The sequence below is a fragment of the Alternaria novae-zelandiae genome, assembly GCF_023758075.1.
Source record: "Alternaria novae-zelandiae strain BMP 2774 chromosome Unknown scaffold_1, whole genome shotgun sequence".
NCBI lineage: Eukaryota > Fungi > Ascomycota > Dothideomycetes > Pleosporales > Pleosporaceae > Alternaria > Alternaria novae-zelandiae.
In genome coordinates, this window is record NW_026056961.1 from 1,856,256 (window position 1) to 1,869,196 (window position 12,941).

The 12,941-nt window shown below is 53.7% G+C and overlaps 6 protein-coding genes across 6 annotated transcripts; 2 read left to right on the plus strand and 4 right to left on the minus strand.

The window, feature by feature from the left end:
• Positions 1–623: 623 nt before the first annotated feature.
• Positions 624–1,191, minus strand: J4E88_000590 (uncharacterized protein; the record flags this gene model as incomplete). Its single annotated transcript, XM_049394264.1, has 2 exons — positions 624–952; positions 1,026–1,191. 2 exons carry the CDS (start codon positions 1,189–1,191, stop codon positions 624–626), a joined length of 495 nt encoding a protein of 164 aa, XP_049260093.1.
• Positions 1,192–1,637: 446 nt separating this feature from the next.
• Positions 1,638–2,531, plus strand: J4E88_000591 (uncharacterized protein; the record flags this gene model as incomplete). The annotated part of the gene is made up of 3 exons (XM_049394265.1): positions 1,638–1,818; positions 1,871–2,016; positions 2,070–2,531. 3 exons carry the CDS (start codon positions 1,638–1,640, stop codon positions 2,529–2,531), a joined length of 789 nt encoding a protein of 262 aa, XP_049260094.1.
• Positions 2,532–3,301: 770 nt separating this feature from the next.
• J4E88_000592 (uncharacterized protein) lies at positions 3,302–4,661 on the minus strand (the record flags this gene model as incomplete). The annotated part of the gene is made up of 2 exons (XM_049394266.1): positions 3,302–4,226; positions 4,381–4,661. The coding sequence occupies 2 exons, from the start codon at positions 4,659–4,661 to the stop codon at positions 3,302–3,304; spliced, it is 1,206 nt and encodes a 401-aa protein (XP_049260095.1).
• A 1,633-nt stretch (positions 4,662–6,294) lies between these two features.
• J4E88_000593 (uncharacterized protein) lies at positions 6,295–8,643 on the plus strand (the record flags this gene model as incomplete). The annotated part of the gene is made up of 5 exons (XM_049394267.1): positions 6,295–6,300; positions 6,322–7,244; positions 7,293–7,687; positions 7,736–8,150; positions 8,217–8,643. The coding sequence occupies 5 exons, from the start codon at positions 6,295–6,297 to the stop codon at positions 8,641–8,643; spliced, it is 2,166 nt and encodes a 721-aa protein (XP_049260096.1).
• A 236-nt stretch (positions 8,644–8,879) lies between these two features.
• J4E88_000594 (uncharacterized protein) lies at positions 8,880–10,301 on the minus strand (the record flags this gene model as incomplete). The annotated part of the gene is made up of 5 exons (XM_049394268.1): positions 8,880–9,073; positions 9,125–9,908; positions 9,959–10,054; positions 10,103–10,126; positions 10,179–10,301. 5 exons carry the CDS (start codon positions 10,299–10,301, stop codon positions 8,880–8,882), a joined length of 1,221 nt encoding a protein of 406 aa, XP_049260097.1.
• A 708-nt stretch (positions 10,302–11,009) lies between these two features.
• Positions 11,010–12,804, minus strand: J4E88_000595 (uncharacterized protein; the record flags this gene model as incomplete). Its single annotated transcript, XM_049394269.1, has 3 exons — positions 11,010–11,933; positions 11,985–12,494; positions 12,574–12,804. The coding sequence occupies 3 exons, from the start codon at positions 12,802–12,804 to the stop codon at positions 11,010–11,012; spliced, it is 1,665 nt and encodes a 554-aa protein (XP_049260098.1).
• Positions 12,805–12,941: the final 137 nt, after the last annotated feature.

Here is a 12,941-nt window from a genome sequence, read left to right on the forward strand (position 1 = left end):
CTCGACAGCTTTACCACGGTCCGTTCTAAGCGCCAGACAAACGTGTCCATCTGAGTTTTGCTTAACAACTCATAAGCTAAGCGCCAAAAGCACTTTCTACACATCTCACTGCAGGTCTCGTAACGACGATCTTTTGAACTGCGTAAAGAGTACGTACCGCATGCAACACAGTCAGCAGGAAGTCGCATGGAGAGGTCAAGTTAGCGGTCGATCCAGGTCGCTTGTGTGAACTGTACTCGGACAAGAGGGAACATCGTCGATCTTTCTCGTTTATGACTGCTCAGTCTGAGATGCTGCATTGACGATCAGTGGAGTGCGTAATCGAGAAGTGTTGTGGGGAGCTGAAGTTGAAACACAGCCGTGGACCCACGTGCGTGTGGCGGGCTGTGTCGGGCTTGCTGACGTTGTCGGTAACTATATCGATCTTGGACAGTCAAGTTGGAGAGGTTTAGATGATGTGTCGGTAGTGTACTCCATTGCGAATACATGATGCGTTCGCGCTCTCCAATGCAGGTATCTCGTCCCAAATCAAACCAAACGCCCGGATAGACCCTCCGACATTTCCTTCTTACGCCAATGTACAACAAGCCACATCTGTTCCAACCCAAATCACGCTATACAGTCTATCTCTTCCCCTTCCAATCATACTTCTCGCTAACAGTATAAAACCTGATCAAACTCCTGGCCCCAACATCGTCGTTTGTCCTGAACAGCTGCGCAACATCCACATTCAGCGGACTGTCTGGCTCAGCGCTAGTGAGCAATTGGTGTATACTCGTCAGAGTCGACGATATAGTATACGCGGGTGTCCAAGCAGTCTTGAGTAGGTCGAGGCAGATCTCGCCAGTCTTGAAATCAACGTTGGGGTGGCAGATAGGCGTTACGAAGCGGATGGTGGGTGGGGTGAGAGGGTAGGTTGAAGGGATCGCGATGGAGAGGAGCCAGCAGCCGTCTGTGAGGTGTTAGTAGGTGAACGTGGTGATGCTGAAGGCGGTGTAGGGAAGTATGCGCCGGGTTCTGTGTACCTTCATATGCCGTTCCCTCTACACCCTTCATAACCGCTCTCCATTGCATCACATCGTCGTCTGTAGGTCCGAGTTCGTACAGCGCGTCGTTGGAGTCGTGTTGGTATGTTTGCAGTTCGGTCATGAGGCGCTTGATGGGCGATGCGTTGCGCGACGAGCCTGCCATGGTGTCTATATATGTCTGAGATGGGTCTTGATATCGACAGTGAAGTTATAATGGGTGGAGACGATGCGCTGTATGTCTATGGCGGTGAAAGTGCGAGTGGAGGCTGGCAGACAGCTCAATTGTCGCATTGGCAAGGATATCGGATGGCTGAGCTGGCCGCGGTGATGCGCCGAGGTCTGAAGCTTGAGCCACAGGCTGGGCTGAGCGCCATCCCTACCAAAACTTTTGGAGATGGCATATCGTCACTGAGGTGCAGAGGCGCACCTTAGAACACGCACCCCTTCGTCCAATTTCTGCGCATTAAAGGTCTTTAACTCGACGTATCTACTGGCTTACTCAGCATCCTGATCCTATCGCACACCTCCTCCCACCACCCACACAGTTGACAGTACGGAGAGTCGAACTCTTCATTCACGACGCGCGCATACGAATCGGGTCACAAAATCATGGTCGCACCCGCAGTTACCCTCACGCATTTGAACCGCGCCGACGGTTCTGCGACATATACCCACAATGGCTACTCCATCATTGGCGCCGTTAATGGTCCAATCGAAGTACAGCGACGCGATGAACTACCCGAGGAAGCAGCGATCGAGGTGAACGTCAGACCCGCTATGGGAGTTGGCAGTATGGTCTTCTTCATAATGGGTTGATTATTGGTGTACTGACGGAGTTGCAGGCCCAAGAGAACGACATCTCGAAACACTGGTACACAACACACTGCGCAATATAATTCTGACCCGAGCGATACCACGAACACTTGTACAAATCACGCTCCAAGTCAGGAGTTTACCGGAGGAAGATAGCACAGCAGGCGTCAACACTGTATGTCCAGTTGCGATACCGTCTCCGTGAACATCAATCGCTGACAGCCCTAGTCTCTGACCCTCCTCCCACACCTTCTTCACACTGCGCTCCTCGCGCTCCTTTCCGCATCGATACCCCTCCGCACAGTCCTCACTTCCGTAATGATCGCACAACCCGCCTCGCCGTCTACGAACTCCTTCCCACCCCTACTCTCGCCCACCGCAAACGAATTACTACGCGCAAAGCCCATACGATCGGTACACGTCTTCGCATTCTCTGGCGACAGGAAGATGCTGCTGAGCGAAAGCGAGGGAAACTTCAGCTACGAGGAGTGGAACGAGGCATGCCAGATGGCAGAAGATGCATGCTGTGGAGACGAAGACGAAGAAGAGGAGGGTGGTGTGAGACTGGAGGCGGAAGGCGATGCCATGGACGTCGATGCGCAGGTCGAGGGAGAGAATCTGGAGAAATGGTTGAGAAGTGTAGTCAGAAGGAAGGTGGAATATGAGCAGCGGTGGAAGAGCGCTACCTGAAGTCTGGTCGCGCATATACAATTATGACTGCAAGACACAGGCTGAGGCTCTCGCTGTTGGATTCTTCGTCAGCCAGGAGGGGTGACACATAACCAGTGACTCGAGAGGATGGTCTTAGATCGGGGAGAGCCCATTACTGGGATCGTCGGTCTCCCCGGCTCTGTACTCGTCGTTCCCATTCCACGAGGTTACTCGGAGTTGCCAAGCCGCTGTGAGTCTGGAGCTGAGCACGGTGTGTCCAGGTGTCATACCACGAACATGAGTCTGCGTTATTTAGACGCAGCGTTGCGCCGGCTATATATGACTGCGTAGAATTCAAGGCTATTCAACGCCGGAAACACCGATTTTGACAAGCATTGATCGCGTTGTGGTGATGTCTGCGTGATGAGACAGATATGACGAGTTGCGTTGGTGAGAAGTGGTGATTGGTGCAAATGGCGAGCTTTGTATAAATACTGCTGTGTGTATTTTTCTGCTATGTCAAAAATGCTATAGATACAAGAACGCTCAAAGCGCTAACGATGCGAGACGTATAAATGAAAGCTCAATGTAGGTTTCCAGTGTTGTAGGATGGTACAAGATGATTGCAACGATGGCGTCGCGGTGAAGCCGTCGTTCTCAGTCGTAAATCGTAAGTCGTTAAATGATCGATCGTCCTAGAAGTAGTTTTGTTGTATAATAATTCGTTCGTTGTATGAGGATCCGAAAGGTCGTGTCCCAGCGCTATGCATAACCCCCAAATGAATGTTCATGAAGCCCAATGAAACTGGTCAAACTGACTCGACCTTCTGTCTGATGAGTTTTTTCTGGCGTCCCGCGTGCTCAGCCAGCAGTCTCCCCAGAGAACCCTGTGCGTCCCATTCGGGGACCTCCCACATTGTTTTGCCTCTCGACTTCGCCTGGTCTTCAACCGTTTGGAAGTCTTCACTACATGCCTTTGCCTCTAGGAGCCATTCGTGCCAGGCCTCGGTATCAGGACAAGCATCGCTCATTTTAACCCATGCAATGCCTTTGCTGACACAAATGGCCCTCCAGAGAGCTTGTGTGAACGTCTCGTTTTCCGAAGGGTATCCTTTCTTGTCCATATCGGAGTCAGAGAGGCACTCGTTTTCAACTTCATAACACGAGGTGTCCCAGTGCAACTTGCTGTGCAAGGCAGCGACAACCCAGTACGAAGCGCCCAGTAGCATGTAGGAACCGGCCCAGGCGATCTGAACCTGAATCTGAGCATTGGCGAGACAGATGACGCCTCCCATAAGCATCATAGTGCCCACCAAACTCAGAATTCGGTATGCCGGACCGTGCGTCAAGAGGTAGTTGATGTTCTCTGGTGCGAAGTAGAGTTCTCGGGCCACGTCCTCCTCACAACGCACGATCAGGAAAGACCCCTTTGGATATCGAATGACAACATCTCCCCCCGGTACGGGTGTCTTTTTGTATTTCCGCGAGGGTAGTTCCAGCTCCCACTTGTTACCCAGTCCGATCAGACTGGAAAGAAGCGAGAGGAGTACCGTCGCTACCACCGACATGCCATCGTCCTGCCATATCGATAGCGCAAGGAGGAGAGCAGAGAGGGCGAAGCCGATGAAGTTTACGATTGTGAGTGGGCCAAAGGTCTTGGCCTTGAGCGGTCGGTCGTGGACGCGTTTGATTTTGACAACCCGTACGGAGAAGGGGTTTAGGTTATTCGCGTCACTGATACTTTGTTAGTATGGCAGGGTTATGCTATGGTTGTAGATTGGTACGTGTGATGGCTAGTGCATTGTTGACTCCGGTCCACGGTAGACGTGTGGGGAAGTACCTCGTGGCAGCTGGCGACTACCGAGTTTGACCGAGAAGATGCACTTACCAGACGATGTTTCCAATATGATTGATGTGATCCCTGTGGTTCCCCGAGACGATGCCGGTTACGTGACCCCGGGATGGCTCTAGTTGAAAGGGTCTCGTCGGCCTCATCAGGGCTTGAGGTGCCGGGATCAACCGTGGTAGAAATATCCATTTCGAAAGCGTCGAAACCTGAGCATTGGCGAGCACGGAACCCTCGCCCAAGATGGCGAGGAAACCAACGATATCTAGTTGTAGTTCATTGAGTGATATCTTCCCGTTCTCATCTGCGGGCAGCCAATACATGTCGCTAAGATACAGGCGATCTTCAAAACTCAGTGCAAACTGATGGCCGAAGCTGAATGTGATGGGAACGATGCATAAATCCGAATCGACGCGCTATGATGCAGTGACAAAAGGGCCGCAAGCGTATATACAACAGAGCCAGGATTGAGGCGAAAAAAAAAAGGCATGTATGATGAAGACGAAGCCCCAGCGTGGAGCAGGAAAAGGCGCGCGTACAGCGTAGACGCTGGGGGCCAAAACATGCGTGCAGCGCCCACCGGATCTGCGTGTGGCACCTCATTCCACTCCGGTCAGGGAGGCACAGTCGCTGTCTCGAGGACACGGGAGTTTGTGCAATCCCACAGCCCCCATGGATTGGGGCTTGTGCAGCTATTGGGTGCCTCAGGCTGAAGAAGTGAGGGGCAACATGGCTGACAGGGCCAGTGGCTAGGCTCCAGGGTTATCCGGCGTATGGCAGAATGCATGAGGCTTTTGCATAGCCTCCTTCATCGTGTGAGCGATGGGCTGTCCTGCCCAGCTTCAGCTTGACTTCCAACTTCTTTCTAGTAACTGATCCGCTTGTCGCAACGACATCGCGAAAGTTTGGATCGCTGCGCCCCGACTGCGAGTGGAGCTTGAACTCGTCTGTGATCGCCATCTTCGCCTGCTGCTCGCAACACCAGAACAGGCGCACGCACCAGGCTGACATCCCCGTGACACAATCCGATAGCGACAACTGTACGAAACGTCGAGGTTTGCGCTGAAAAGACGTTAAAAGTGGTGTCGCATTCACTCGAGCTGTCAAGAGAAGGAAGAATTGAACGCAAAAAAGCGTGCGCTGATGTATGTGGTTGCTCCTTCCTTCTGTCTTGCGTGTCCTCAGGCACGCGATAGTGCTGGTGGCATCGCTCCTTCCCAGTCATCAGAATTTATGAGCGCAAGAAACGTCATCGTCTAGTTAGGGCAAACGTCGCCGTTTTCTTCTTCTCCTCACGCTTTCTTTCGATCCTGCCGCTACGACACATGTACTTGGTCGTGGCCATCGCTCCAGGCATCACTCGTCTCCCAGCCTCGCGCATTTCCTTAGCCGCGGGGTATGAGGCGCAGCGAACAAACCACAGCCGCGACTACCTTGTGATTTCCAATACTAACCCAGTTCGCTACGTGCAATAGGCCGACAAGCGGGACAGCGGTACTTGAAATTGGTACACCATATCAATCGCCTGGTTAGAGCACTATCTAGTCACGGGGTGTGCCTTGAACCAACCTCGTTTCACGGGATCTAAGGATTGTGTTGGATATCCCGAATCATACACAGCCCAAACCGGTCAATCGAGAAAGGTCACCGAGAGCGGCGTGAACCAGTCGTGTCGCTTCATATCATTGTACCTGCAGTCTTATCGCAGGTGGCATGAGCAGCCGGTGATAGACGCTTCTTCATTCCATCGTCATCGGCATGCCCACTGACGCCGAACCCAAAACTTCGAGTGAGTCCCACAGAACCCGTCCGGGGTTGTTGGCAACGTGTGGTATTGTCATCCCCACATTGTGAGTCTCCAAGTGAAGGCTCATGTTTATCGCGGCTGTGTTGACTTTTGGATGCAGCTTTGTACGTGACAGGCACAACTCTCCAGGAGACTCAAACCGACCAGTTATGACTGTAGCTGACTCACCAAAGAAGAGAAAGAGGGCCCTCAGCCCGCAACCTACCAGGAAGATACCACTACATTCAGGAGAACCAAAGACCGTCGAGATGTCTTCCCCAAACGCTGAGGACCTGACCGAGTTTCAGAAGAGGGCGGAGATCCAGTTCAAAGCCGTTCTGGAAGGTATTGATCAAGTAGCCACTGCTCACGAGAAAAAGACACAGAATCTCGTGAAAGCAGAGAACGACAGTGCTTGGGATCGACCAGCGAGACCCAAGGATAAATCCAGATCCAAAGACGACAAAGTTGAGGAAAGGGCTGCTGCCATCATCCGAGCGATTCGGGAGTATGAGCGGGTTGTTACTTTCGGTAACCGACCGTCAGAAGCGCTGCCTTTAGAAAATGATCGCGACATGGGCGGTCAATATCTTACCAACAAGGACCGCATAGACAACGAAAGCAAGCTATACCAAATCGCCAGGAATGTTCCAAAGGGCGCTTTGTTACATCTTCACTTCAATGCCGAACTGCATCCTGAGATACTTCTTGTACGAGCGCGCAAGATGAAGAACATGTACATCCGCAGTATCATACCAATCACAAAGAAGGAGCATCTGGGGGAGACTGAGATGATTTTCAATATCTGCGACCCAACAACCGTCGACCCTGGTGTCAACATCTTCTCGGACTCTTACCCCAAACTAATGGATCAGGAAAACCCGAAGGCTGAAAGCTATCTGAAGACTACCTGGATGCCATGGTCAGACTTCCAGGAGGAATTTGAAAGAAAGTTCCCAGGTGAATACCAAGACGAAGAACCTGAGACTTTTCAAGCTGGACAGCCACAACACTGTGGACAGACAAAGCCTACCAAGCTTCGTCCCGCTGAGAACTGGTTAAGATCGAAGATGGTTCTTAGCCTTGACGAAGCCTATGGGCCTACACAGACTGTGAATGGGTATGTGTTGCTCCTGCATCATCGCAGTACTCACTAACGTATACACAGAGTATGGGCTCGCTTCAACCAAGCTACCAGGGCTTTCAAAGGCTTACTAAACTATGAGAGCGTCTACAAAGAATACATAGGCGATGCTATTGACCGCATGATCGAGGAGAACGTCATGTACGCCGAATTACGACCAATGCTTTTGGACAAGTTCATTCCTGCCGACAGCGGCATTCACGAGAAGCGTATCAAGAACCACGAACAGATGCGACTCATTGTAGATGGAATGAAGGAAAAGAGGAAAATGCTTGCAGAGCAGCATGGCAACGATGACAAGTTCCCGTTTGGACTCAAGATCATATATTGCACACCACGGTCTATTCCCATACCGCTTATGCAAAAGGAGATGAGAGATTGCATAGCGCTCAAGATGGAATTCCCGGATCTTATTTGTGGTAAGCAGCACCTGACACTCAAAGCGCAACCGTTTCTAACACCCCTAGGTTTCGATCTCGTGGGCGCGGAGGACCGGCCCAACCACATTGGGTTTTATAGGAAAGAGCTCGTTACATTCCAGGAAACGTGTAAGAAACTCAAATTGGACATACCTTTCATGTTCCACGCCGGTGAGACACTGCTCGACACCGGGGGCTCCTCCGATCCGGAGAACTCCAACCTCTACGACGCAGTGGCGCTGGAATCGAAGCGCATTGGCCACGGATACGCGCTCATGAAGCATACCCATCTCATTGAGAAATTCAAGAAGACGAAGACCAGCAAAGGTATCTGCATTGAGCTTTGTCCTATCTCGAATGAGCTTTTGCATCTTTGCAGAAACGTCAAAGAACACCCATACCCAGAACTGCTGGCTGCGGGCATACCTTGCACAGTCAACTCAGACAACCCATCACTCTTCAGGTAAGAGATACCGCCCATGCAAACCTTTTGCGTACCGAACGAGTTCGGTACTAACAATGCGCACAGCAACTCAATGTCACACGAATTCTACCAAATCATGGTCGGCGACCCCACCATGTCCCTTTGGAGCTGGAAGCAACTGGCAAAATGGAGTATTGAATACAGCTGCCTCAACACCAAGGAACAGGAACGGGGGCTAGAAATCTTGAATAGAGGTTGGAAGGAGTTCTGCCAGACCGTGGTTCGAGACTATGGTCCTCTCATGGAAGACGAAGCTTCAGTCAACATCAATCCCTATAGGGCAGAGGCATCATATTCGGTGCGCGACGACAAGACTCATCCCGTTATCGAGAAGGCCATATCGGACAAGAAGATGGCAGAGAAGAAGTCTTCAGGGCAGGAGCATCCAGACGTGATCAAGATAGAGAGGGAGAAAGCAAGGCTGTGGATGGAGTCTTTGGCTAGCAGCAACGTCCTCAAGCGAAAACCTTGATATTGCGACACACGAACCGTCAAGGGGCAATCTTCTCTCATCTAACGCGACAGGGGAGGAGAGTCGAATTCCAACATGGGGCTGGCTGACTGGCTCGCGTCTGCTTTCGGGATACAACTGCAATATGCAACGCAACCATTACATGATGACTTATTTGGACTAGATTACGGCCGTCACGTAGATTCCCAAGGCTACGGCCAACCCAATACAATATTTCTGACTCTCAATGCTCTTCACTAAGTCGCGTCCCCGACAGCACCTAGCACCCTCTTATCACTACCTGTGACCGTCTGCCCTTTCGCCTGCGCGAAATTCGCGCTTCGCTCATGCGCCGGGTTGGGACTGTAAAACTCATCGACGATGGGATGAATCATGACCGTCTGCTTCGATATAGTAAGCGTACTATTCGTGGGGACCGTAACCCAGTTATCTGTTCTTGTTAGCACACGATGCACCAGAAGGGACGTGAAGAATAACATACCCCTCTCAAACGTCAACGGCTCACTAGCCACAAGCACGATATCACTCCCCTTGTCCCTACGTTCCATAACGTAATCCCTCTCCCTCTCCTCGTCATCGACAGAAACACCAGCATCAGAGTCCTGAGACTGAGCGTTGAGTTCGCGCCAGCTCGTTCCACTGCTGAAGAAGAGGCTGGCTGCTTCATCCGTCTTACTACTCACGTACCGCGAGCAAACCACGCTAACACCATCCGTAACAGCGAAGTTGAGCAAACTCCTGCTATCCTCCTCGCCGACACCTTGTTCGCCCACGACGTCTTTGATGAAGCCATTGAGCCGCTCAATCGTCTTCAGTATCGCTTTACGCAGTACCGTATGTCCGAAGCCTACACCTGGCTCAACATCCTTATCGGGTGAAATACCAGCTTTATCGAGACAATCGAGAAAGGTAGCGAACGCCCACTCGCTATCCGTACTCCCACCTACAACGTTGAACCATTTCTCGTCCAGACTCATAGCCAGTCTCCGCTTGATCTGTTTCCAGCATCCTATGCCGCCGTTGTGCATGAACATGAGGCTCTTGTAGCTGAAGGGGTGGCAGTTGCTGTCGCTGAGGTTACCCTCGGTTGTAGCGCGGACGTGGGCGAAGATGAGGCTCGATGTGGTTTTGGACGCGATGCGCGAGAGGTTTATGCAGTTCCATGCTGGGATCGTCGAGGTGAAGACGCAGGGCGTGGGACCGAGGGATGGGCAGGTGTAGTAGCCGATGCCGAAACCGTCGCCGTTGTGTGGGCGCCGTCTGTCCTGGTGGTGGTTAGTGGAAGGGGTGATGTGGGTGGTGGATGGTAACGTACTAGGCGGAGGCGCGAGTCGAAGGATTGTGTAAGGATAGAATGCGAAGGGTTTAGAATGAGCTCGGAGAGGAGTATCTCATCCTTGCCTTTGTAGACCTGTGGGTGTTAGCTGCGTACTGCGCGGGTCTGTGGTGCTCTGCTTACCATAAACCTACACATGTTGGGTATCTGTTGTTGTGTAGTCAAACTTCAGCGTCTCAAATCACGCAGAAGTAGTGACCCTGGTGCTGAATGTGTGGAATGGCAGTTGTGTCAAGATGGTGGTGCGCTGGCTGCGAGTTCGGGGCGGCGGTGTGTTCGCGATGATTGCGCCATCGGTCCAGGGCGTTGCTTGGGATATCATTGGATTCTGCACAGATTGCAGAGACGTCGCGTAGGCGCGCACGCGATATTACGGATTTCATCCTGAGACACGCGACATGCTATCACGAAGCGAGCCAGCAAAGACAGCTAACCCCACGCGTGGTTCGCGGAGGCATGCCGGGGCGGGGTGATCAGGGTTCCGCGGATGACGCACGTGTTACTTTCCCAGCTAGCGGCACTGTTAGTTCAACAATCACATGCAACTTCATTCATGTCGACCAGGCTATGTTGTAAGCCGATTACTCGGCGATTTATTCAGCTATCTGGCTGGCGCGGCTGGACTGCGAGCGCATGTTGCCCTTGCACCCAATTGTGTAGAGCGCCATTCCAGAGCAGACCGCCCAGTCCAACCATTCCGATCTTCAGACAAGCTAGACAAACACGCAACGCCGGGGATATGATGCGGTTATTGAACATGGGTGGGGTACAAGACGGTGTATCTTTAAGGCTTCATTGAAATCATGGCGAAGTGATAGCTGGAAAGGATGGGGGTATTGCTAAGGAAACACAAAGGTCCTCGCAATCATAGCACTTCCGTGGATCATGTATCATATCGTGTATGATCTCCGTGTTCGTCCAGGATACTGCAAACACTACTAGTCGTGCTCTCGTGGCTGGCTAGCGTGGTGGAAGGGCTGCACTGAAATGCAACGTTTCAACTTCGGACTCGTCGCGGACCTAGACCCGCTTACATGTCCATGGAGTCACCTCCGTTGGCGAAGTTGAAGTTTTGTTGTTGCTGCTGACCAGCGGCGCCGAAGCCGAACTGACCGTCCTGGTTGACCTGGGGTCCGGCCTCGCCCATGTTCTCCGCCTCACCCTCCTCGTCGGCGAAGTACTTCTCGATGATGTTGTAGGCCTTCATGTAGATCTCCTCGTTGGCGTTGTTCTGGCACTCGTGGATCTTCTCCATGCCGCCGACCTCTTCGATGAAGAGAGCGTAGCGGTTGATGGGCTCGCCGCCAGCACCACCCTCGCTGGCCTCCTTGTCCATCTCTCCGACCTTGAGAATGTTCTCAAGACCATCGAGGGCAACCTGGATGATCTTGTTGTCGGGGCAGGCGAGGAGATCGCAGAGGGGCTTGATGCAGCCGCTCTGCACGAGGTAGCGGATCTGAGCAGGCTTCTGCAGACCACCGCTGGTGGCGTTGGAGATGGCCCAGCAGGCCTCCTTGCGCGTCTTGAAGTCGCCGTTCTGGAGGAGGTGGATCAGAGGGGGGATGATGTTAGCATCGATGACGGCCTGGATCTGGGTCGAGTTGCCGGCGGTGATGTTGGAGATGGTCCAGCAGGCCTCCTTGCGGATTCCGTCCTTGGTGGAGCTGAGGAGGGACAGCAGCGCGGGGAGCGAGCCGCAGTTGATGATGACCTGGGTCTGGACGTCGTCGCCAGTCACGATGTTGCCGACGGAGCGCAGGGCGGGGGTCTGGACGGAGGTCGAGGCGTGCATGAGCAGCTCCACGAGGCGGCGGGGGATGCCGGCCTCGATGACGGCCTGGATCTTGTCGTTGGAGCCATCGGAGAGGTACGAGATGGCCCAGCAGGCGTCGATGAGGACCTCGTCGTCGAGCGAGTATACGAGCTTGGCGAGCACGGGCAGGGCAGGCTGGATCTGCTGGACAATTAGTACCTCGAGTTAAGTGGGGCAGCGAGCAGAACTCACAGTTTGCCAGTCGGGCTGAGGGGTCTTGCCGCGGCAGAAGTTGCTCAGGGTCCAGGTGGCATTGCGCAGCATGCTGAGCTTGCGGCTGTCGCCCAGCAGGGCCAGCAGCGGGCGGAGAGCACCGGCCTGCAGGACAAAGTCGCGGCAGGCGGGGCTGTCACCGGCGATGTTGCCCAGGGCCCAGACGGCCTGCTCGCGCACGTCTGGCTCGTGGCTGCTGAGCAGCTCGACGAAGATGGGCACGGCGCCCGCCTCGATGACGACCTGTGTCTGTTGCGCCGAGCCCGACGCGATGTTGGTGAGGGCCCAGGCGGCCTCGAACTGCACCAGCGTGTGCGGGGAGCGCAGGAACTCGACGAAGCGGCTCACGACGCCGGTCTCGATAACGCGCTCGATCGGGGGGTTGCGCTCCTTGGACAGCAGCTTGCGGAACTTGGTCGTCGCCTGGATCTGCTCGTCGATCTGTTCCGAGAAGACGCCCTTTACCATCTGGGGGAGCTCCTCGTTGAGCTACATCGCGTTATGTCAGCCTGCTGCTCTCTCACTCTCTGTGCTCGCTGAGGCACGGGATGGTGGGGTATACACGCACCTGGCTCTCGATGTTGCCGCCCTCATCGTCGCTGTCGGGGGCAGCGCCGAGCGAGGCGCCCGGCTGGTCCCGTCCAGCGATACCGCGGCGCTTTGCGAGGTTCTCCTCACGCTTCGCCCGGCGGATCTCGACCTGTTGCTCTTCACGGCGGCGGCGGAGTTCGTCTGGCTTGAAGGCGCTCTTCGCCTTGAACGTCGTGCGACGGTGCTCGGGGATGTACTTGTCGGCCATGCTAGCGACTCTGGTGGGCGTGCAGTGTGGGAGTCGGACAAGATTTGGGTGCGGCTGTTTGTTTGTAAAGGGGAGTAAACTTTCCTACCAGAGGGGTGATTTTGAAAGCGGAAGCGGCGAAGCGGGTATTGGCGCTA